At 40.0% G+C, this 25,802-nt stretch overlaps 1 protein-coding gene across 1 annotated transcript in view; it reads right to left on the minus strand.

Annotated features, from left to right (window-relative positions):
- Window positions 1–25,802, minus strand: part of LOC134659203 (uncharacterized) — an 89,408-nt gene that overhangs the window by 20,610 nt on the left and 42,996 nt on the right. Inside the window, exons 2-4 of the mRNA XM_063514836.1 lie at window positions 25,567–25,775; window positions 25,083–25,218; window positions 7,165–7,373 (exon numbers count right to left, since the gene is read on the minus strand). Coding sequence (XP_063370906.1) covers window positions 7,165–7,373; window positions 25,083–25,218; window positions 25,567–25,775 — 554 coding nt within the window. The remainder of the gene's footprint in view (window positions 1–7,164; window positions 7,374–25,082; window positions 25,219–25,566; window positions 25,776–25,802) is intronic.

Below are 25,802 nucleotides of genomic sequence, written 5' to 3' on the forward strand. Positions count from 1 at the left end.
CAAGTCGGTACAGGAACGTCTTAGCGGCGGCGTAAGTGCTAGGTAATTTTGTCATCTCATTACCTATCACGTTCCCTGTGCATGCATCATATGTGTAGCATTTTAGGGTACATATGATACGTGCATGCACCACTAATGATGCACGACCCCATATAAACTTAAAGCATTGCCAAAATTTACACGTGTGAACTAGGTCTTTTTTATTTGCGTGCACATATTGGCTATGAACCTTTTGACAAAAAACACGTTGCACGTGAGGACTCAATTTCTGGTTCCTAGGTACACATGGAACGTGCAATCGTCTAGATCCAGAAAAGTCGGCGAAGTTACTGTTTATTAAATATAACGCACCTATATTCTTGCTGAAATACTAAACGTTTCGTTTTTTTAATAAAAAAATACTAAAAATGTAATATTTGACGTTTTCTAAGTACCCAATCTTGACATCCGCATCCGCATCCGCATCCGCGGATGTGAGCCTTTAAATATCCGCATCCGCATCCGCGGATGTGAGCCTTTAAATATCCGCATCCGCATCCGCATCCGCGGATGTCAAAAAATCTGCATCCGCAACATCCCTGGTTGACACATCAAATCTATGTTCATATATGATCAAACAGTTTTAGAACATACAATTTCAATCAGAACAGGCTCCAGATTCAATACAAGCCTCTTCTTTCAAACAAACACATATATTTGTATTGTAAAGGGGTGTTTCATAATGGCACTTGAAATGTGAAAATGTCATTGTAGCCTACTAAACCCGTAGAAATAAATTATTGAATTAAAATTTGACTTTGATGTTAATTTTTAGGGTTCCGTACCTCAAAAGGAAAAAACGGAACCCTAATAGGATCACTCGTCTGTCTATCTGTCTGTCTGTCCGTCCGTCTGTCACAGCCTATTTTCTACCGAAACTACTGGACCAATTAAGTTGAAATTTGGTACACATATGTAAGTTTGTGACCCAAAGATGGACGTGTAACGTAAATAAATGAATTTTAAATTTGGAGGCCATTTTTGGGGGGTAAATGAGAAAATTAAAAAATAAAGTTTTTCTAACCATATCGTGTTACATATCAAATGAAAGAGCTCATTGTAAGAATCTCAAATGTATTTATTTTTATTTTAAGATAAATAGTTAAGCGGTTATTCAAGAAAATAGGCAAAAAATGACGATTCCCCCCCCCCCTTATTTCCGAAACTACTGGGTCTAAAATTTTGAAAAAAATACACAAAATAGTTCTAGAAATGTGCAGTCAAGCGTGAGTCGTACTTAATTACTTAGTCTTTGACCCTACCCCTACGGGTTTTTAGGGTTCCGTAGCCAAATGGCAAAAAACGGAACCCTTATAGATTCGTCATGTCTGTCTGTCCGTCTGTCTGTCCGTCTGTCTGTCCGTCCGTATGTCACAGCCACTTTTCTCCGAAACTATAAGAACTATACTGTTGAAACTTGGTAAGTAGATGTATTCTGTGAACCGCATTAAGATTTTCACACAAAAATAGAAAAAAAACAATTAATTTTTGGGGTTCCCCATACTTCGAACTGAAACTCAAAATTTTTTTTTTCATCAAACCCATACGTGTGGGGTATCTATGGATAGGTCTTCAAAAATGAAATTGAGGTTCCTAATATCATTTTTTTCTAAACTGAATAGTTTGCGCGAGAGACACTTCCAAAGTGGTAAAATGTGTGTCCCCCCCCCCCCCTAACTTCTAAAATAAGAGAATGATAAAACTAAAAAAAATATATGATGTACATTATCATGTAAACTTCCACCGAAAATTGGTTTGAACGAGATCTAGCAAGTAGTTTTTTTTTAATACGTCATAAATCGCCTAAATACGGAACCCTTCATGGGCGAGTCCGACTCGCACTTGGCCGCTTTTTTAAATGTTTTCTCCGAAACTACTAGACCAAAATTGGTACACATATGCAAGTTTGTGACTCAAAGACGGCCATGTAACGCAAACAAATGAATTTTAAACATGGGAGCCACTTTTGGGGTGTAAATGGGAAACTTAAAAAATTAAGTTTTTCAAACTATATCTTGTTACAATTCAAATGAAAGAGCTCATTGTGAGTAACTCAAAATTTGGGGGAAATGCCTCCGGCGCGCCTCACTCTAAATTTTATATCTGCATACATCTAGCAACTATATCAAGTTTGGTGTCTTTTTCGTGTAATTCGAGGATAAGGAATTCATTTATGTGACTAAATTTTCATTCACCCATACAAAAAATACGAGAAATTCATAATTCATAAAAAATCTTTACCCTTTTTTTTACGAAACTCCTCTACAGAATTAAAAGTATGGGCATTTGCTCTAGAAAAAAAATACCTGTGAATAGCCCAGTTATCCTACTATATACAATAGTAAACTTATCAAAAAAAAATTATTTTATAACCCTGTTAAAAAATGTTTTGTGTCGCACGGCGTACCTGCATTTTAAGAGCGGTAAGCAGCTTTTAGGATTTTTATGTATGTTTAGATGATTTCTGATAAGTTGTTATGCTTCTGTACGGCTACCATCAGTTTGGCAATGACATAAACGCCATCGAGAACGTAATTTACTTTCTATGCATCTCGCTCGTACTCGCATATTAGTGCGAACGAGATGTATTATAGAAAGTAAATTACGTTCTCGATAGCGTATAATATGTCAGTTTTGACACTGTCAGTGACTCATGATACGGGCTCTGGTTGTAGATAACATTAATAAATTACTTCTAAACTTGATATATATACATATACAATTTAATTATTTTTTTAAGAAGCAGAAATGTCTGCGACCGATGCTATTATGCTCAGAAAAAATTAAAAATTGGAAAAAATACTGTCTTGGGTGACACTTGAACTCCAGACGCCGTGAGTTCAAGTCTCACCCAAGAGAGTAATTTTTCCACTTTTAAATTCATATAAATAAAGATGTTGGGAACACTTTCGCCAGTAGAGTTATTATAATTGTGATAAAATTAACATATTTAGTTAGGATATGTCTGACAAAAAATGCACATAGGTCCGTGCAAATGTGCAGTCAAGCGGGAGTCGGATTTAATGGACGGAACCCTTAGAACGCGAGTCCGACTCGCACTTGGCCGGTTTTTTGTATTTCATTTCTAAGACTAACTATACAAAACATCAAATGGACCGTAAAACAATAAAGAGTAGAATAACGCTGCAATTAAATTTTCTGCATTTCAAAGGCATTTCAATGAAGTCTAGAAAACTTATAAACAATCCAAGCTAGATTGAATTCATAATTAAAAGCAAAACTTAAAAGTAACTAAATTAACAAGCACAATTTATAATTCCAATAAAGGCTCTTGAGGTGGTCCCGAGGATGCTGGTTTTGAAATTGTATTAAAGTAGGTTTGTATTTTCAGGAAAGGGACGGTAAGATAACAAACACCTACAGGGTGTTGCGGTATTACAATTTAGAAGCGTCGAAGCGTAGGTACTCAAGTTTTGTCGTTATACGTACATTTGGGATACAATTAAACTAGACTTTGATTTACTAGGAAACTTCTGTATCGCTATATTGTTGAAAAGAAATAAGAATAAGTATATTAATTGTGCAAATGTTTAAAATATGTAACACAAAATTAATATTCATTTATAATGAAGTTTCCTGTGATGTCAAAGTGAGGTTATTGAATTATTAATATAAAATTACAGTTTACTGTACTACCCAGTTATGTGAAAGTGAGGTAGTTCAATTATTAATATATTTTACCGTTAAACGAGAAGTCAATTATCTACGTTAAATATCTAATTAAGCTTCCTACCCATATTTAAGTCTAGAGAGAGGCAACCCTGTTTGACAGATGACATAGCCGTTCACCATTGGCTGACACCTACCGCCAAATTCCTATTACCAGTTTCCGTTACTGTGGTTTTACTGCCACCAGGGGCGCTACCAGGAAAATCGAAGTTCGCAAATTGCGAGCATTTTTTGTACGGCAAGAAGTAGATAGAGTCGGACCAAAAAAAGTCTGCAGCGGATTTGATAGCCCACGCAGTGCAAGTGTCATTTATACTTCATAATTTCATAGAAGTTTGATGTTTAAAATAACACTTGCACTGCGTGGGCTATCAAATCCGCTGCAGACTATTGTTGGTCTGACTCTAGTATTTATTTAATTTTATCTACCCAAATATCATAAACCCTCCATGATGCGTCCAAGAACCACACATTATGACCACCATAAAAATATACTGTTTTGTTAGAACCAATTTCTTATCTGTAACAATGTTATTATTGCTAAATAATAACATCGATTTCGATAATATTATGCATTCAAATTTCGAACATCTTTGAAAAACAAAGAAATTTGATTTGACCTCTATTCTAATATCAGTCGAGATGACGTTTAGTTCGAAATGAATTGTTAATTTTCAAACAAATTTGACAAATGTCGCACGTAAGTAAGATATCGAACGATATGATAGTTGGGGCCGACTCTAGTTTGTCTCTGAATTAAAAAAAAAACTATGACAGCTGCCAGAAAACTTTTCAATACTGCCATTACAGGTTAAAATTTGTTTTGTTGCATAAAATTGTTCAATTTGTTGAATTTAAACCATAAAATGAGCGATCAAGATGATATAGATATTTCGGCGACGCCTCCTGATATCCGTGACAAAGCAACTAACGTTATAAATGACTTATTACCAGCTAAGTCAAGGAAACAATACAAAGGAACATACTTCTCTCCGAGCTGGGCAAGTGAATTATAATAATTGCACCATCCAAACTGTAGGTAAATAATTATTATTGTTCTAAATCAATTTCTTCATTTTCGCATTTGTTTTCTGTTTTATTTTACTAATAATTGTTGTTAGTGGCCCTGAACACCGCGATGCCGGTCATAATATGCGGCTCCTGAATGCATCATAAAGGCTTATGATATGTGGGTAGATAAAGTAGTATATGTAACTGTACATAATTAGGCATTAAAACACTCGTGTGATCCTTTTAAGAAACTCACTTCGTTCGTTTCTTTGTTCACAAAACACACTCGTGTTTAATGCCCTTCATTATGTACAGTCACATAAACTACTATTATGAATTTTACTTGATAAACAGAACACCAGTTTTTAAGTCCTAATTAAACAGACGCTTATAAATAAGTGCTATTGGGCGAATCTAACAATTTATATCAGTCAAGGTTTCGCGCAATTTATAATAACTGATGTGCGGACCCTTGATGCAAATAATATGAAGCCCCTAAAAGGGACAGAAAAATATCCCGACATCAAACAACGTATTTCATCCTTTTAAAATTGCTTCTTTATGATATCCAATATTTCACGTGTTGAATCCTTGAAGTAGAGTATTAGGTATACCGAATTTGCGTAGGTATCTTCTGAGATTTGAGATTTTTATACAAAACTCAAATCTGCTTTGATGGACCTGCAGGCTATATGCGTAATGCTGTCGGCAATTTTCTTTCGTTTGATATTAAAATAAGAGTTCCCGTTTTGTCATCATCATTATCTTCATCAACATCATCATAAATCATTATGTTCAAAAGGAATAGGTTATAAAATGCCATGACAACGATTTCGAGATATCTTATAACACCTCGTCATCATTACAGCCGAAAAAAATTCACTGCTGGACTTAGGCCTTCGCCAAGGATCTCCACAACGCCCGACTGTGCGCTACTCTCATCACATAGAATGCCAGCAAATCATCGGTCCATCTTGTTGGGTAAGATTAAGTTAGGATAGGTTATCTCCTCCTGGGCGGGCGCGATGGTTATCAATTTCCACAAGAGTCGGGTCCGAGTCCGGACGGCCGCTGGCGAGGTTGCGGAAGAGTACTTCGGCGTTCCTGGGATCTCGCCGTATAGCAGCGAGGCGGCAACAGAAGGGTTTTAGTGGGTAAACCTGGGGACTCATTAGCCCACAACAGGGAGTCCCACATAATCATCCGGCACGTTCCCGCGCCGGGTGGTATGCGTAAAGCATTTCCCCTCTTAAAAAAAACAAAAAGGTTATCATCTCCTGGGCTTTCTCCTGCTGCGACATTTTTTTCACGTTCGTAACTCAATAACCTTTCTTTTCTAGCGACCATCGGTTCTACAATGATTGTGTCCGGCCCACTGCCACTTAAGTCTGGCAACTGTGCGAGAAGATATAAGCTGATTCTCGGATCATCTAGGTATATACTCGTACATATTTATCCACAATCCAAGTCTCAGGGAAATATGTATGACTGTATGTGCAAGGAAGTTCAACATAAGTTTGGTTTTATCCGTGTTCACTTTAAGACCCACTAGTGAGATTCCACTAAGACGGTTCAGCATTTTGCCTAGGACTTCCAGGATCTCGGCCTTTGATATTGTTGGCACAACGTAGATTGATGAATGATGATGATGTACTCGCCGTTATCCACCCAAGCCCAGAAGCTTGAAGACAACTTCTAAAGCGGGGGTGAACAATTTGTGAACATCTTCCTGTCATACACCCGACGATGATGATAATTCAATGATGACCAGGAACGGGGCCTAAATAAAAAAAACTCTGAGGCACTTTTGCACCTCTACATGACGTCACGATAGTCGATTTGAACTTAACAAATTTAAAAACAAACTTTGTGTAAAATTATCAAATATTGCCGAATACTGTATAAAACATTGATTTTGCGACTCCCACTTAAAAATATGTATTGAAATACACTGATACTCATTAAATACAACTATTGTAATAACAATATGAATTAAACGGAATACCTATATTATTAGAATACAAGGGTCACTATATGTTCTATTATAGCCTTCCAGCGTCGTGTGAGTAGGTACTACCATAAAAATATTATCACCATTACCTATGCAACACAGAGGTACAACAAAGTTGAGGATTTACGGTTATTGTATGTCAGAAATACAACACATTACACAATCTTAACATAACCTTTTTAGCAAAAAAAAAATGCTAACACATGCATCGTCATCATTATGTCAGGTAATATAATGTCGATTGATGGACATAAAGAACACAGGGTATCCTTAATTATATCAATACCACTACTTACTCCCTCACTTATTACCGTAATCCAACGAACTCTGGAATCTTTCACCAGATTCTAGGTTAAGGAAACAAACTCAAGTGGGGCATAATGTTAGCTTGGGCAGTGAGAATTAATACTTACATCGACATTAATACCAGCAAATGGAAATATCTTCGTTGAAGGTGTTTCAGTAGGCGAGTAGCAGTAGAACTCTTGGCGCCCTCTGTACCACTTTACAGAGTAGAGGGGGGCATCCGTTAGCTCGTACAGGCAGGCAAAAGTAGCGTCTGCTCCTCGCTGGACCACTGGAGGAGATATCCGAAGCTCAGTAGCACGAAGCCCGCCTGCTCCTGCGTGTAAAAAAAAACGATATCGTAAGGGGAGTTTGCAAAAAAGTTAATAGTAAGAAAACAGTGATGTAACGATCAATTTTTAATGGAAATAATCCTCCGTTTATTACTAAATCTAAAATTAAGTACATTCTTATTCAATAAAAACAATATTCTTTTAACTAAATTTAAAATGTTCAGAGAAAGCATGCATGTCAAAACGAGCATAAATACATATAACGGTCTTCATGTAGGTAAGTACTTGAAAAATTTACGGGACATTATGAATTCGCTGCGTTGTGCAATTGGACCGCTACGCGCGTGTCGTAGCATGAATGTAGCGCTATGATTAAGCAAGAAATGTTTTGGACATTGTTTTCTTTCTAAAAGTGACATTACTTCAACCAAAAACGACACACCGTTTGACACTGACAGATCAGTATCGTATCGGAATCAGATCGCATAACTAAAACTCGAATTGGCCGGTAAGATTTAGATAGTCACAGCGGCAATAGCGTTATATGAATTAATCTGAAACTTAATTAAGGTTTATTCGGATAATTCCAGAAATCGGGTAATCCCGAAAATCATTGTAAAATCACTCATATTCCGTTGTAGTAAGAGTCAGCTTTCGGAATTATCCGCCACTTTCGTTCATTCGGAAATACCCGAATACACCATATGTATAATTGTAATATTATACTCGTAAACAGATAGGTACTACAGATCATACTGAAAGTACCTAGAATCTCAAAACAAAAACTGTAGTACATTATGTAACATTTTATTTTATAATCACATTTTTAACTCTTCTCAATTTTCTAACATAATAACTAAAACTATTTTGACCAATGGCATAAAGGTAACGTGGTAAGAAAGTTTTAAGAAAAGAGTTATTCAGAGCGGGCAGGCTTTGTTTGAAATTCTTTTCTTTTTTAACCGACTTCCAAATCTAAAAGGAGGAGGTTATCAATTCGGTTGTATGTTTTTTTTTTATTTTTTTTATTTTTTTTTATTTTTTTTTATGTTTGTTACTCCATATCTCCGTCATTACTGGACCGATTTTGAAAATTATTTTTTTGATTGTATGTATATGCATACAGATTGGTCCCGTTTTTATCAAAACCCAGTTCTGATGATGGGATCCATGAGGAATCGAGGGAACTCCTCAAATCTTAAAGGCACACATATAGTGATTTTTATATTTTTATCAACAAATCAAGCATATACATTCAAAAAAGTGACATTTGATGAAGTGGAACTGCTGATGATGATCAGAACGGAACTCTTCAACGATGCATAGCACATGTCTGACGATTTGTCCTCTTCGTTATGTTTGTTAAGCAAGTTAAGTTTTTAAGCTACATTTTTGTCAAGCTCGAGTGCTGATGATGGGATCCATGAGGAATCGAGGGAACTCCTCAAATCTTAAAGGCATGCGTATAGAGATTTTTGTATTTTCATCAACAAATCAAGCATATACATAAAAAAAGTGACATTTTATGAAGTGGAACTGCTGATGATGATCAGAACAGAACTCTTCAACGACGCATAGTTCACGTTTGGCGATTTGTCCTCTTCGTTATGTTTGTTAAGCAAGTTAAGTTTTTAAGCCACAATTTTGTCAAGCTCGAGTTCTGATGATGGGATCCACGAGGAATCGAGGGAACTCCTCCAATCTTAAAGGCATGCGTATAGAGATTTTTGTATTTTCATCAGAAAATCGAGCATTTTCATTAAAAACTGTCTCATTTGATGAAGTGGAACTGCTGATGATGATCATAACGGAACTCTTCAACGACGCATAGCTCGCATTTGGCGATTTGTCCTTTTCGTTATGTTTGTTAAGCAAGTTAGGTTTTTAGGCATATTTATGTCAATATCAAGTCCTGAACATGGTATCCATGAGGAATCGAGGGAACTTCTCAAATCTTAAAGGCATCCGTATAGAATTTTATATAATTTCATCAGAAAATCAAGCATTTACATTAAAAACTGTGGCATTTGATGAAGTGGAACTGCTGATGATGATCAGAACAGAACTCCTCAACGACGCATAGTACACGTTTTGTGATTTTCAATTTCGATTTTGACTTGGATTGGGCCCCGGACTCCGGACTCGGACCCGTACTCGGACTCGGACCCAGACCCGGACCTTGACCCGGAAAACCACTATGATACCTAAACTAAATCAACCACTATGATTACCATAAAATGCATGCATGCATGTTTTAGTTTAATCTTGATTTTACGTGTAATTTCGTGTAATTTTACTTTTATGTGTTTTTTACCGTTTATATCATGTTAATGTATTGTGTGGAATGTTATGTGCCTAGTTTTAAGTCTTGTATCACTGTATTTAATAAAATGTATTAGATTAAGGTGATTGGTCGAAATAAATAAAACTGACTCTCCATGTAACATAGTCTGGCGTTAAATTAAACACAAGTCGTCTCCTTCACGATTTTCGTAGACATCTCTTCTAAATACCTAAAACTGGTATGGATGTGTTCCTCGTGGTCTCTAGAAAACGAATTGACCGGTTTTAGTTTATGGAGAGGGGGACGTGTCGATAAAAAGGGGGGGAATGTGGGCGGCCGACCAGCATTGATATTTGTTCACATCTTGAGTCCTATGGGACCGATCGGTTCGTTTCAGGTGTCGTTTGAAAGAGTATTAAACGTGCTATTATTGCTTCATAATAACTGTAGTCATAACTGTAGTCGTTTAGAAAATATTTTAAAATATATGATTTTTACCGTGCATGGATGGCATAAGTACTGACAAAACATGCGTCTAACTCAATAAATTATAACTTTACCGCAATTAATGTTATTACAAAATATACGAGAAATTTCATTAGCTTTCTAAAAACATAAGGTTTATTGGTGTATGGTATTATATTACCATGTAATGATGAATTTTGTTCAGCATGGGTCACTACGCACCGTCACGTAAATGGCGGGCGACCGACCACAACCTGTTCATTGTTTCTCGGGTTCTATTTTACTGATCAATTGGTGATGGATACCATTAGAAAGAATGTTAAATGTACAATAATTGGTTTCTAATAACCGTAGTCATAACTGTAGTCATTTACAAAATAATTGAAAATATATGATTTTTACCGTGCATGGACATAAGTACTGGTAAAACATGCTTCTAACTCAATAGATTATAACATTACCGCAATAAATATTTTCAAAATATACGGGAAATTTTATGAGCTATCCAAAAATATAAGTTTTATTGCTTTATAATGTTGTATAACTAAGTAATCATGAATTTTGTTCAGCATGGGTACTGTGCACCGTCACGTAAATGGAGCCCGGCCATCGTTGAGTTTTCATTATATTTCAGGTTCTATTTTTCTGATACATGGTGGATACCATTTGCAAGCATATTAAATTTTCTGTGAATACTCGATTGTTTGAAATCTGAGGCCCAAAATAACCATTTTAAAAATATTAAAGAAAATGTTTAATTTTTACCTTAGAGGTTTGCTTAGTGAATGAAATAATTTGAGAAAGAGATAATGTAGTAAATATAGCGTGAAATTTTTAGAGTAAAATGAGCAAACTATTTATTAACTTTCCAAAAATATTGTTTAGTTACCGTACAACTATAAACATATATGTAGGTATGCCAGGACCAATTTCGCCAAGCAAGCAAACACACGGCGCGGCGAGCGCCTGGTAGACCAGCAGCATTCTATTATTGTTTGACAGTAAATTTTATAATGTAGGTATCCAAAATGATAAAATATCGATATAAATGATGGTTTGTTTTGTTTTTTTATCACAGGAAACTTAAGTATAGTTTGACTCTTTTGACAAAAGCCCAGTTCTAGGTTCATAACATCGTTAAGTTCGTAGCTTTCATGATTGCAAAACCACTGCATATGAAGTACTTAATATCTGTGTTGTTATTTGACTCACGCGTCTACACGTAAAACGTTTTCAAACCCACTCCGTAGTTAAAATTTAAAATCACCTTTTTAGTGGGATCTGAGGCTTGTGGCGTTAAAGAGATATTTGTCGCCGCACGCTCCAGGATGCAAAATAAGTGACTACTATTTGAGTAGCAGCGTATGTCCACATAATAACTATCCGTGAAGTCCGGTTTTAAGTATAGTAATAGTAAGATAAGGTCAATATTGAGTAAACTATCTATATTATATTTATTTACTATTTTATTTTACGGTCTAATTTATAGTTTTTGCTTACCTATTGATTCATTGGCGTTTGGCATTGTAGTTTTAGCTTGTAAGTATGACTCTATTGACAGTTATAAGATGTACTACGGTATTTAAATAACGCTCGTCTGTAACTACATGATCTTAGATCTATAATAGCGACTCATAACTTCTCTGTTCGACTGTAAGTCATACAAGAGAGTTAAGTAGCGATTGCGATATAAAAAGCTATAAGTAGAAGGCTTTATCACACGTTTAGAACCTTAAGTGCAAATTGCAGATTATTACTCATATAGATGTTAAGGTTGTTCAATTCACTTTGAGCTATAAGCTATAATACTAGCAGCTTAACATGCAATATAGCGCCCAAAACAGCTACTGTAGATCTTAAATCTTTAGATGAACCTTTTAAACACTTTTATCTCACCAGAGCCTGTAAACTGTAAACTAAGACTATAGATGTAGCTATTCTAGAGCCAGGCTGTCTTTAGGTAAGAAAATAGGTGCTAAGTGTCGCCTAATTGTTTGTTGGGATTTATATGACGGTGCGCAGTGACCCATGCTGAACAAAATTCATTATTACTTGGTTATATAATATCTTACACCAATAAATCTTATGTTTTTGGAAAGATAATGAAATGTCTCGTATATTTTGTAAATACATTAATTGCGATAAAGTTACAATTTATTAAGTTAGAACCATGTTTTAGCAGTACTTATGTGCATGCACGGTAAAAAATCATGTTTTCAATTATTTTGAAAATGACTAAAGTTATGACTACAGTTATTGAAAACCAATTATAGTACGTTTAATATTCTTTCAAATGGTATCTATCACGAACTGATCAATAAAATAAAACCCGAGAAATAATGAAAAGTTGACACCGATCTCCTGCCATTTACGTGACGGCGCTTAGTGACCCATGTTGAACAAAATTCGTAATTACTTGGTTATATAATATCATACACCAATAAAGCTTATATTTTTGGAAAGCTAATGAAATTTCACGTACATTTTGTAAGAATATTATTGGAGTAAAGTTATAATTTATTGAGTTAGACGCATATTTTATCAGTACTTATGCCATCCATGCACGGTAAAAAAATCAAATATTTTAAAATATTTTGTAAATTACTAAAGTTATGACTACGGCTATTAGAAACCATTTATTGTACGTTTAATAACCTTTCAAATGGTACCTATCAGCAATTGATCAATAAAATAGAACCCGAGAAATAATGAAAAGTTTACGTCGGTCGCCCGCCATTTACGTGACGGTGCGTAGTGACCCATGCTGAACAAAATTCGTTATTAATTGGTTATATAATATCATACGCCAATAAAACTTATGTTTTTGGTAAGCTAATGAAATGTCTCGTATATTTTGTAATAAAATAATTGCGGTATTGTTGTAATTTATTGAGTTAGGCGCATATTTAATCAGTACTTATGCCATCCATGCACGGTATAAAATCAAATATTTTAAAATATTTTGTAAACGACTACAGTTATGACTACGGTTATTATGAAACAATAATAGCACGTTTAATACTCTTTCAAACGACACCTCACACGAACCGATCGGTCCCATAGGACTCAAGATGTGAACAAATATCAATAATGGTCGGCCGCCATCTTTGCCCCCCTTTTTTTCGACCCGTCCCCCACTCCATAAACTAAAACCGGTCATTTCGTATTCTAGAGATCACGAGGAACACATCCATACCAGTTTTAGGTATTTAGAAGAGATGTCGACGACTTTTCTCGAAACAGGCCGATTTCCACCTGTCTAACACTCCCTAGTTGCTGGAAAAGTACCTACGACGGGATATTCTGCCTATATAAACCCCGATCTTGGTTGCTTATTCAGAGAGTTTTACTCACCCACCCAAGCACTTTGCTTGAACACTCTCCAGTATTATTAAAGTTAAATATGTGTTTTTATTTCACTTAAACACATCCCGGTAATTGGTGGTAAATTGGAGGTAAAGCGGACTTCTGGGCAACATAGCGGCCGGCGCGTTCCTGACTGCGTTTCTTCACTTCGGAGAACAAATATAAAGAAAAAAGCTACAGTCTACGCTCGACAGTTTGGTCCTTCGCTGCCGAATGAAGAAAGAAACACGTACGCGCTGAGTTTCAAGCGAACTATTGCTTAACTCAGACGGCAAGAAAGAATAAAGTACGCGCTGAGTTTCAAGCGAACTATTGCTTAACTCAGACGGCAAGAAAGAATAAGTACGCGCTGAGCCTAGAAGTTCGCTTCGGTTCAGACCCTACCCCAATAACCTTTCCATACCCCAATTACCGGCTTGCCGGACGGACCGTGCAGTGTTGTAGGTTTACCTCCACTCACGCGTCCTGGCAACTTTCGTTGCATATGTCACATGGTTGATACCAACACACTGCTTTCAAACGCTCTAGGCATTGCACTTTGCCATTGCGGGAGACTCAGTGCCACGAGGGATCCACGCTTAGGGCATCGACGTTGCGCTTTGTAACGTCAGATCATAGGCGTAGGCAGGTATATAGTTAGGGACCCCCCCGCGTGTGTAAAGTGTAAAGTGAAGTGGTTCCAAGAAGAAGATGTCCACAAAGGGAGCACGAAGCCTTCGCTCTCGCACCAGGGGCCAGCCTGCCCCCGCACCGAACATGGACACCCCTACCCCCTCGGCCGGAAAGACTACGTCCGGCGAGACCAATACGTGGAGTAAGGGCACCAGTGGCAACCGGAACACTACCGGTGAGAACGAGTCGGTACACTCGGAAGCGTTCGACAATACGGTAGTAGTTCGCAGTAGGTCAAATACGCTAGTGCATAAAGACACCGATGTCGCGCCGCCGCCGCGGGCGCCGTCTGATCGCGAATCGTCAAAAAGAAATCGCGAATCGGTAAATAGGGAACGCGATAAGAAATTAGCCGTGCTAATGGCCGAGCTCGAGGTTCATAAAGCCACTCTAACCGTTGCTAAGGCAGAGTCCGACACTGCAAAGTTAAGGCTGCAGGTTGCGCAACTGAAGGCGCAGTCTGTCGGCAGCAGTGACGCGACCGTCGAAGAACGGACTAGAAGTTGGGTAGAACGACAAGCTAGGTTACAGCGCGAGATCGCGAGTGAAAACGTTAAAATCCCGCCGCCGAAAGAGACCGCGCCACGTGCAGCCGCCGATCGGGCTAGCAGACCTCAACCGCGCTTTTTAGAGGTACCGCACGGTACCTACGCGCCAATGTACCATAAACCGCCAGAATTACCCGCATTCGGCGGAGATATCACCGAGTGGATATCATTTAGGGCAGAGTTCGAGGATACGTCGCCCATGTTTAGTGCCGTCAATAACGTGAGTCGGATTAGGCGCGCACTTAAGGGCGAAGCTCGGACCGCCGTAAAATCAATCATGTACACGGTTCAGGATTCGTACGAAATAATGGAAGCGCTAGAACGGCAGTTCGGCGACCCTGAGGAAATTGTTCTTACGGAAATACATAACATCAAACGCATGCCGCGTTTGTCCGAAGACAATGCGAATATCGCCTCATTTGCCGCGCATATCGCGAACGCCGTCGCCACCATTCGATCGTTGCGTCAAGAACAATATTTACACGCGCCTGAGCTTGTAAATAAAATCGTGGATAAATTGAATCTGATAGTGCGCTATGAATGGGCCAAATACAGGCAGTCTAACATAGAATCACCCGGGTTAGTTGCGATATCCGAGTTTCTTAACGAAATTAGCACTGCGGCCAAGCGCGTAAACCGACATAAGCCGTCCAATAGATCACGGAATGCAGTGAATGCGGTTTCCTCTGTGCGCGAACCGAGACGATCGAGCCGTGCTCTCTCTGGGTCTCGTGCCCCCGCGTTCTACCGTGACTATAGGTCGGATTCGACATCACGGAATGCAGTGAAGGCGGTTTCCTCTGTGCACGAACCGAGACGATCGAGCCAAGCTCTCTCTGGGTCTCGCGCCCCCGCGTTCTACCGTGAATATAGTTCGGATTCGGAGTCAGATTCCCACGAAACATACACACGTGATACGGGAAGTAGATCGCGTCCTAGTAAATCGACTATAGCTCAAGTGAAGCACCGCGATGGTAATTTAAAGAAAAAGCCAGCGTCAACCGGAGCTAAGCCCAAACGACAGATATCGTCTGTCTCTGTCTCGCGCGATGCGTGCGCCATATGTAAGAACGGCAAAGAACACAAAGTTAGTGCGTGTTCGAAATTTCTAGCCGCGACTATATCTGAGCGATGGGACTTGGCAAAGGGTGCTAGATTGTGCTTTAGATGTTTAGGCGCGAATCACCGTACGTCTTTTAAATGTAAATATGTCGCGTGTGGCATGAATCAGTGCGAAGCCGGACATAACAAACTATTACACGGATTAAGCGCGGCCGCGTCCGCGAACGGTAATAGTGCTCCGGCGGCACCTGCAGTACTCAATGTTAGACTGCCGCAGACGTATCTCAAAATCATGCCTGTAGAGGTGTCGGGACCGTTAGGTACCGTCCAAACCCTTGCGCTGTTTGACGAAGGCGCGGCAATGACTTTGATGTTACACGAAACTGCGGACAGAATCGCGCCGCGCGTGCGCGGTGAAACGTTAGAGATAGAAGGCATAGGCGGTGTAGTACGAGACCCAGATTCGTATGCGTTACGGGTCGCAATACGGGGTTTTTGTAGCCGACATATGGAAATGATGGAGACGTACACAGTTTGCGATGTAGGTTTAGGAGCGCAGGGCGTACCGCGAGACTTAGTGGATAAGTGCGATCATTTATCTAAAATCGCGGACGAATTAAGTTACCCTCCCGCAGTACCTACTATCGTGATAGGTCAAGATAACTGGCATCTCATCGTTACTCGGCAAATTATAGACGGTCCGCCTAACCTTCCGGTCGCGAGTTTAACCAGGCTAGGATGGGTTTTACACGGTCCCGACCGTACACGTCGCGCCGCGGTACAGTTTGTAGGGCACGCACGGCCTAATACCGCGGAGGACGAGGCCTTACAGCTTATGAAACGGCATTTTGACATAGAATCATTAGGCGTTTCACAGAAGTTACCTCGGGCCGATCCCGATCAACGCGCGCTAGATTTATTAAAAGCCACCTGCGAAAAGATACCGGGGGAGAATAGGTATCGATCGGGCTTACTGTGGCGATCAGATGACGAGAAACTCCCCGATAACCGAGCGCAAGCATTGAAACGGCTGCACAGTCTAGAACGAAAGCTAGACCACGATGCGAATCTTAAAGCCGAATATGCGAAGCATATGAACAATTTGCTTGACAAAGGTTACGCGGAAAAAATGGACTCGCCGCCGCCCCCCGATGCACCCCGGACGTGGTATCTAGCGCATTTCCCAACTTTTCACCCGCAACGCGGCAAAATGCGATTAGTTTGGGACGCGGCCGCCACAGCTCACGGACGCTCGCTGAATAGCGCGCTGTTGGCTGGCCCCGACCTGTTAGAGTCACTTTTTGGCGTATTAGTGCGCTTCCGCGAAGGCAAAATCGCGGTGATAGCCGACGTCAAAGAGATGTTTTTACAGATCGAAATAATAGAGCAAGATCGCGATGCGTTACGTTTCGTTTGGCGGGGGGAGGACCGCACCTCTCCACCGCAAGAATATAGGATGAAGCGGCTTATATTTGGATCGGCAGCGTCGCCGACAACCGCGTTATACGTCAAAAACGAAAACGCAAAAACGCATAGTAAAGAATATCCGATCGCAGCTGAAAAAACGATAAAGAATACGTACATGGACGACATGTTGATCGCCCTCGACACGTCCGAAGAAGACGCTAGACGCGTAGTAAACGATGTTTACGAGCTTAATATGCGCGCGTCATTCGAACTTCGCGGGTTCGCATCGAATCATCCTGCGGTAATTGCTGACGTAGTTAATAGCAAAGAGGAAACGTCTCTGTTAGGCGCGAACGAGAGCGAACGTACCTTAGGTTTGAAATGGAATCACAAGCGTGACACCTTAGGTTTCAACGTAAACTTTCGAAATACGCCCGAAGACGTCATTAACGGTCAAAAGTTACCCACAAAACGGCAGGTCACGAGTAGCGCGATGTCGATATTCGATCCGATCGGTTACGTAAGTCCCATATCAGTGTTAGGGAAGGCCTTAATGCAAGAGGTATGGAGAACGGGAATCGATTGGGACTCGCCTATACCCGTCTCGCTCGCACCCGCGTGGAGATCATTCATAGATAATGTACAGCAATTACGGGATTTAGAAATTCCGCGACACGTGCCCGCATGTAACAGGGAAGCGTATATGCATATATTTTGCGATCAAGCGAAAAGATATACGCCGCGGCCGTGTACCTAGTCAGCGTAACTCCCGAGGGGACTAGGGCCTCTGCGTTAGTGGCGGCCAAGGCCCGCGTGGCGCCCCTACGAGTAGTAAGCATTCCCCGAATGGAATTACAGAGTTGTGTGTTGGCTACTAGGTTAGCGGAAACCGTAAGCAAGGAATCAGACTACTTGATAAAAGACAGGTATTTTTGGTCTGACTCCAAAACGGCGCTTACGTGGATACGGTCCGACCCACGTAGGTATAAGACGTTCGTGGCGCACAGGTTAGCAGAAATCGAAAGCACGACTACCCCCGCCAACTGGCGCTGGGTACCGAGTGCGGCTAACGTAGCAGACGATGCGACGCGCGGTATACCTGCCCAATTCGGGGTAAACCACCGATGGTTTACTGGGCCCGACTTTATACGTAAACCGGAAGAGCATTGGCCGACCGAAAAAACGCCCGCGCGTTAATAAACTCGTAGGGTCGGTAGGTGCCGCGAAAAACAAATTTGAGTATCTTCCAGATGTCCGTAGGTTCTCGAAGTTCACACGATTAGTTCGCGCCACCGCTAGTGTTCTGGTTGCCGCCGAGGCATTTAAGGCCTTATCGCTACCTAAGAAAACAGAGATTAATAAGGGGCATTTAGGTTTAGCAGAGATATTGCTAATACGACGGAGTCAACATACCGCCTTTCCAGAGGAAATTAAGCTGCTGGAAACTGGGCGGCCACTTCCGAAGAAATCTCCGCTACACAAAATAGCTGTACAACTTGACAAAAACGGAATCGTCGTACTAAACGCTAGAATCGACAAAGACATGCACATACCTGTCTTGCATGCGAAAGAAGATTTCGTCAAGTTACTAGTACACCATTTTCATGCTCTTTTCCATCACGGCAACCACGCAACCGTCATCAACGAGTTGAAACAAAGGTACTACATTATCGGGCTGCGCGGTAGCATTCGCTATATAGTGAATAAGTGCCAATGGTGCAGGACCTACAAGGGATCAACACTCAAGGTTCCCGTAGGTGACCTACCGCCAGAAAGGCTCGAAGCGAATCAACCGCCGTTTACCGCTGCAGCCGTAGACCTGTTTGGCCCTATGCATATAACTATAGGCCGCCGCCGCGAGAAAAGATGGGGCGTATTATATACATGCCTCACGACGCGCGCTGTACATCTGGAGCTTGCCGCCTCACTTTCGGCATCCTCCATGATACTGTCGCTACGCCGAATGATAGCGCGACGCGGCACGCCTACAGTTCTCTATTCCGACAACGCCACCAACTTCTGCGGCGCGGAACGAGAACTAGCAGAGGCCATAAAGACGCTGCCCGACATTCTCAAGCCCTTTTTGACCGAGCGAGCCATAAAATGGAAGAAAATTCCACCCGGCAACCCCTCCGCTGGCGGTGCCTGGGAACGGCTCGTGGGCAGCGTAAAAACCGCACTAAAAGTAGTTCTGAAATAAAGAGCACCCCACGAAGAAGTTCTACATACGTTATTGTTAGAATCAGAGCACATAGTCAATTCTAGACCGCTGACACCAGTGAATCCAGACTTAGACATCGAAGCCCTGACGCCGAATCACTTTCTTATCGGTCGATCGAGCTCCATGTCGCCACTGGGCGTCTTTACAGACGCAACTATGTCACTCTCTTCGTGGAGAACAGCGCAAACGCTAGCCGACCATTTTTGGAGGCGCTGGCAGCGGGAATACCGACCCAGCCTCCTCCCCCGGCCTGGTGCTCATCAGAACGTGAAAAAACTGCATGAAGGCGACGTAGTCATCGTAGCGGATAGCTCCATGCCACGAGGAACGTGGCCCAGAGGCGTAATCGTCCAGCTCTTTTCCGGCCCGGATGGTCATGTAAGAGTGGCCATTGTTCGCACCCGCGCAGGTGACGTCCGCCGCCCAGTTTCCCGGCTTATACCCATCCACTCCTCACATGAAGACGGTGTTGGCACACGTGGGGGAGACTGTCGTGAATAGCTCTTAATCATGCATGTTTTAGTTTAATCTTGATTTTACGTGTAATTTCGTGTAATTTTACTTTTATGTGTTTTTTACCGTTTATATCATGTTAATGTATTGTGTGGAATGTTATGTGCCTAGTTTTAAGTCTTGTATCACTGTATTTAATAAAATGTATTAGATTAAGGTGATTGGTCGAAATAAATAAAACTGACTCTCCATGTAACACTCCCTAGTTGCTGGAAAAGTACCTACGACGGGATATTCTGCCTATATAAACCCCGATCTTGGTTGCTTATTCAGAGAGTTTTACTCACCCACCCAAGCACTTTGCTTGAACACTCTCCAGTATTATTAAAGTTAAATATGTGTTTTTATTTCACTTAAACACATCCCGGTAATTGGTGGTAAATTGGAGGTAAAGCGGACTTCTGGGCAACATAGCGGCCGGCGCGTTCCTGACTGCGTTTCTTCACTTCGGAGAACAAATATAAAGAAAAAAGCTACAGTCTACGCTCGACAGTATACATATTACCAAATAAAATGAAATGAAATGAAATGAAATGAAATAGTTTATTTCAGGCAACTAGTGGCCCATACATAAATACCTTAAAACTAGCATACATAATAAATACAATAATAAATAATAATACATAATAAAGTATAAGCACCGTTAAGTGGGTTAGGCTAGTAGTTAGAGAAGTCGGTTTTTTTCTATTAAAGATTATAGATTTGGAAGTCGGTTAAAAAGGAGGAGGTTATCAATTCGGTTGTATGTTTTTTTTTTTTTTTTTTTTATGTATGTATATCTCCGTCATTACTGGACCGATTTTGAAAATTATTTTTTTGATTGTATGTATATGCATACAGATTGGTCCCGTTTTTGTCAAAACCCAGTTCTGATGATGGGATCCATGAGGAATCGAGGGAACTCCTCAAATCTTAAAGGCACACATATAGTGATTTTTGTATTTTTATCAACAAATCAAGCATATACATTCAAAAAAGTGACATTTGATGAAGTGGAACTGCTGATGATGATCAGAACGGAACTCTTCAACGATGCATAGCACACGTCTGACGATTTGTCCTCTTCGTTATGTTTGTTAAGCAAGTTAAGTTTTTAAGCTACATTTTTGTCAAGCTCGAGTGCTGATGATGGGATCCATGAGGAATCGAGGGAACTCCTCAAATCTTAAAGGCATGCGTATAGAGATTTTTGTATTTTCATCAACAAATCAAGCATATACATAAAAAAAAGTGACATTTGATGAAGTGGAACTGCTGATGATGATCAGAACAGAACTCTTCAACGACGCATAGTTCACGTTTGGCGATTTGTCCTCTTCGTTATGTTTGTTAAGCAAGTTAAGTTTTTAAGCCACAATTTTGTCAAGCTCGAGTTCTGATGATGGGATCCACGAGGAATCGAGGGAACTCCTCCAATCTTAAAGGCATGCGTATAGAGATTTTTGTATTTTCATCAGAAAATCGAGCATTTTCATTAAAAACTGTCGCATTTGATGAAGTGGAACTGCTGATGATGATCATAACGGAACTCTTCAACGACGCATAGCTCGCATTTGGCGATTTGTCCTTTTCGTTATGTTTGTTAAACAAGTTAGGTTTTTAGGCACATTTATGTCAATCTCAAGTCCTGAACATGGTATCCATGAGGAATCGAGGGAACTTCTCAAATCTTAAAGGCATCCGTATAGAATTTTATATATTTTCATCAGAAAATCAAGCATTTACATTAAAAACTGTGGCATTTGATGAAGTGGAACTGCTGATGATGATCAGAACAGAACTCCTCAACGACGCATAGTACACGTTTTGTGATTTTCAATTTCGATTTTGACTTGGATTGGGCCCCGGACTCCGGACTCGGGCCCGTACTCGGACTCGGACCCAGACCCGGACCTTGACCCGGAAAACCACTATGATACCTAAACTAAGTCAACCACTATGATTACCATAAAATGTATACATATTACCAAATAAAGTATAAGCACCGTTAAGTGGGTTAGGCTAGTAGTTAGAGAAGTCGGTTTTTTTCTATTAAAGATTATTTAGTTGGTAAACAGGGCTGGTAACTTTCCTACATTACCTTAATCTTGAGAAACATTTTTTAAATTCACACAAATGTTTACCAGTAGATGCCACGTTATTTTTATTTATCCTATGCAGTCAATATCATACATTTAACGTTTTGCATATTTTTTCAATCGTGTTTATGTTCTTTGGCGTTTTCTAATAATTATGTGGAGAATATCGTCTATGAGGTTAGACCGTCTACGTGCTCTTTGGTAGCTTCTAACTTTTGCGTTTGTACACATAGGTACCTACCAGTGGCGGCGCGTCCATAAAAGCCTATTCACACCGGCTTGCCTGTTTTTGGACGTTTGAGCAGAGTAGTAAAAGAAATATGTAAGCCAAATTAGGTCCGGCTTGCCTATGGATATGTTTGACGCGCCGCCACTGGTACCTACTCCACTTACAGAAGGTCGGTAGAGCACTATGACTCTTGACTCTTCTGACAATGGGCCCGATTCGGATTTTGTAATAGACATCTATTAGATATCTTTTAGACATCGCCAAGATACGATAACGATATCTTTAAGATCTAAACTGTCAAATTTTACATTTCCGCGATTCTGGAGATACTCTTGAACGATTTCCACAAGATAATTACTTAAGAGATTTAATTCACATCTAATAGATATCTAACACGATCTATCGTAAAAGTGACATTGGTTGCCCGAATTGCGCTGCAAAAGAGAACTAGTTGAAATCTAAACTATAACGTATCTAGAATGGATCTAGTACGTGTCGTCTCTTGTGAATATCTTGAAGTTCGAATACGGCAGTATGTCTGAGCAACTTCCATATACAAATAAAAAACTTCAACGTTAAAGAGAAAACATGATTTAATGTTATACGCTGTCACATTGGCATTGAAATATATTAAGCTTAAAATCAAATGTGTCACATGTCTGATTGAATAATATGGTTCTGTTCTTTACGTGTATTATTTAAAAATAATCATATTCGGTAGGTGCACGACTGGTGCTCCCTCATTTTGTCGGACTTTCTACGTTAAATCTTATGGAGTAAAATTAGTTCAAGCGGCTGCCGCTAGTACTTACTAATGTCGCCTAAGGGAAGTGGTGTTTGTGACGACCAGCGCCACTTCCCCCTCCACCGACTTCGCACCTTGCCAATAAGCCATATCTTTACGTCATGACTTCGTCAAAAATGGCACGTATGAAACTGCGTTGTTTCATGTACTTATTCATATTTTCATGCTGTACCTACCAGTATTTCCAGTATACTTTTTAGGGTTCCGTAGCCAAATGGCAAAAAACGGAACCCTTATAGATTCGTCATGTCTGTCTGTCTGTCTGTCTGTCTGTCTGTCCGTCTGTCCGTCTGTCCGTCTGTCTGTCCGTCCGTATGTCACAGCCACTTTTCTCCGAAACTATAAGAACTATACTGTTGAAACTTGGTAAGTAGATGTATTCTGTGAACCGCATTAAGATTTTCACACAAAAATAGAAAAAAAACAATAAATTTTTGGGGTTCCCCATACTTCGAACTGAAACTCAAAAATTTTTTTTCATCAAACCCATACGTGTGGGGTACCTATGGATAGGTCTTCAAAAATGATATTGAGGTTTCTAATATCATTTTTTTCTAAACTGAATAGTTTGCGCGAGAGACACTTCCAAAGTGGTAAAATGTGTGTCCCCCCCTGTAACTTCTAAAATAAGAGAATGATAAAACTAAAAAAAATATATGATGTACATTACCATGCAAACTTCCACCGAAAATTGGTTTGAACGAGATCTAGTAAGTAGTTTTTTTTTATACGTCATAAATCGCCTAAATACGGAACCCTTCATGGGCGAGTCCGACTCGCACTTGGCCGCTTTTTTTAGTATCTCAATTAATTGAGTAATGATATATTATTATAAAACGATGAATAAAACCAAATTATAATTAAAGTAACTCTACCATACACATATATATAATACATAGGCCACTGTGGTCGCTTATCATCAGTGGTCTATGTATTATACCACCTCTGCACGTGGTGTAATAATATATGGTCAATATACAAATACATTAAATTATGTAAAAATATTTTATATGAGGGAGGTAAATGGGAACTACGTTTGTATGGAGAAGCGGTCCTCCACTATCGTCTTAAAGGTTATTGCATATTTAAACGATTACAAAGATTAGAAGATTACCTGATTTTCTCGCTGGAAATTTCTAAAATTTAAAATTTACAGGCATGATTAACCCTTTGATTAACCCTTCTAATTCTTAAAAGCTGTAAGATTAAAGAAATCAGAAATCGTTTATTTGCGAACCATGGTACATATAGTTGGTACAATAAAAACATAGAATCACGGGTTATTACGGGTATAGCAAGTATTCTTATAGCTAGGTAGGACTATTTTGTATAGTAGTATAATATTACAACGGTTATTAAAGGTTAGTTAAATGTACCCAAATCGTTAGCTATTGTAGTCTCCACAGGAAAAACGGGATATGTTAACATATTCGGTGTGACTAAAAGAAGTATCAGTACAACATTTATAAATATTGCATGTTTGGTATAAGTACTGTAGGCGTATATTTATTAATAAAAATTCCAGACGTTTCACTTGCGTTCAAAATGTAATAACATATGAATTCCGTGACAACCCTGTCGTCTGTTTCTTGAGCAACTCGTGTACAAAACAAAGAGTAGTTATTTCGTACAATGGCAAACGAAAATGCTTCTTTGTACCTACTGGAATGTCTTGAAATAAGAGTGCTAGGTGACATTTGGATATTATTAAATTGTTTTGTACAATACATTAATTACTATTTAATACATTTTAATAACATATCTTCCAAGTCTATGTGCTGAAAGGCCAGATATCAGTCAATAATTTCTAAACATGCGCATCGAGATGATAAAGTGGTAACACAGTTACATACCTACGACGTCCAGCCTTGCCACGGCGGTGTGGTGCGGGTACGAAGGCGCGTTCAGGATCACCTCGCAGCTGTAGTTACCCGTGAGGCTCGGACCCACTCGCAAAAGCGGTAACGCAATGACATACCCACGACGTCCAGCCTGGCCACGGCGGTGTGGTGCGGGTACGAAGGCGCGTTCAGGATCACCTCGCAGCTGAAGTTACCCGTGAGGCTCGGACCCACTCGCAAAAGCGGTAACGCAATGACATACCCACGACGTCCAGCCTGGCCACGGCGGTGTGGTGCGGGTACGAAGGCGCGTTCAGGATCACCTCGCAGCTGTAGTTACCCGTGAGGCTCGGACCCACTCGCAAAAGCACTACGTGGGTTTCGTTAGATTTTAATCTCTGCAACAATATATTTATTTTTAAAACTGTCCAATATGTGCAAGTACCTACCTAAATTTATTTGTTTTCAAAATATTTGGAGCTTTTCGAACTTTATATGATGTTGATAACTTATAAATATGTATGTCAAATCGTTATCAAACCAAGATCAAATGTTTATAGTACGAATTCCGCTTATGTATAAAGCTTTTGTTGTCTCACCGAGTAATCGTTTTAAAAAATCGTTTCACTATTTATGTCAAAATCATTAAGTCTTTAATTGCGCTTTTGTCATCAAAGGCAATATCAATCACACCGTGATTCATGAAATCGTCAAAACGGGAAAGTTTACGTTACAAATCCACTCACGTCGACTTTAATCCCGTTGACAGGCAGAACTCTCGTCGTTGGCGACTCGAACGGCGAATATCTGTAGAACTCGTGGGTGCCCTTGTACCACTTTACGGAGTATATTCCGTACTCTCGCAACTGGTACAGGCAAGCCATCGTCACGTTTCTACCGCGTTGTACGACGCGTGGCGTGATTCGCAGTTCCGTGGTACGGAGGCCGCCCGCGCCTGTGAACAATGAGATACTGGTTTAGT

This window comes from Cydia amplana, chromosome 2 (assembly GCF_948474715.1).
Source record: "Cydia amplana chromosome 2, ilCydAmpl1.1, whole genome shotgun sequence".
Lineage (NCBI taxonomy): Eukaryota > Metazoa > Arthropoda > Insecta > Lepidoptera > Tortricidae > Cydia > Cydia amplana.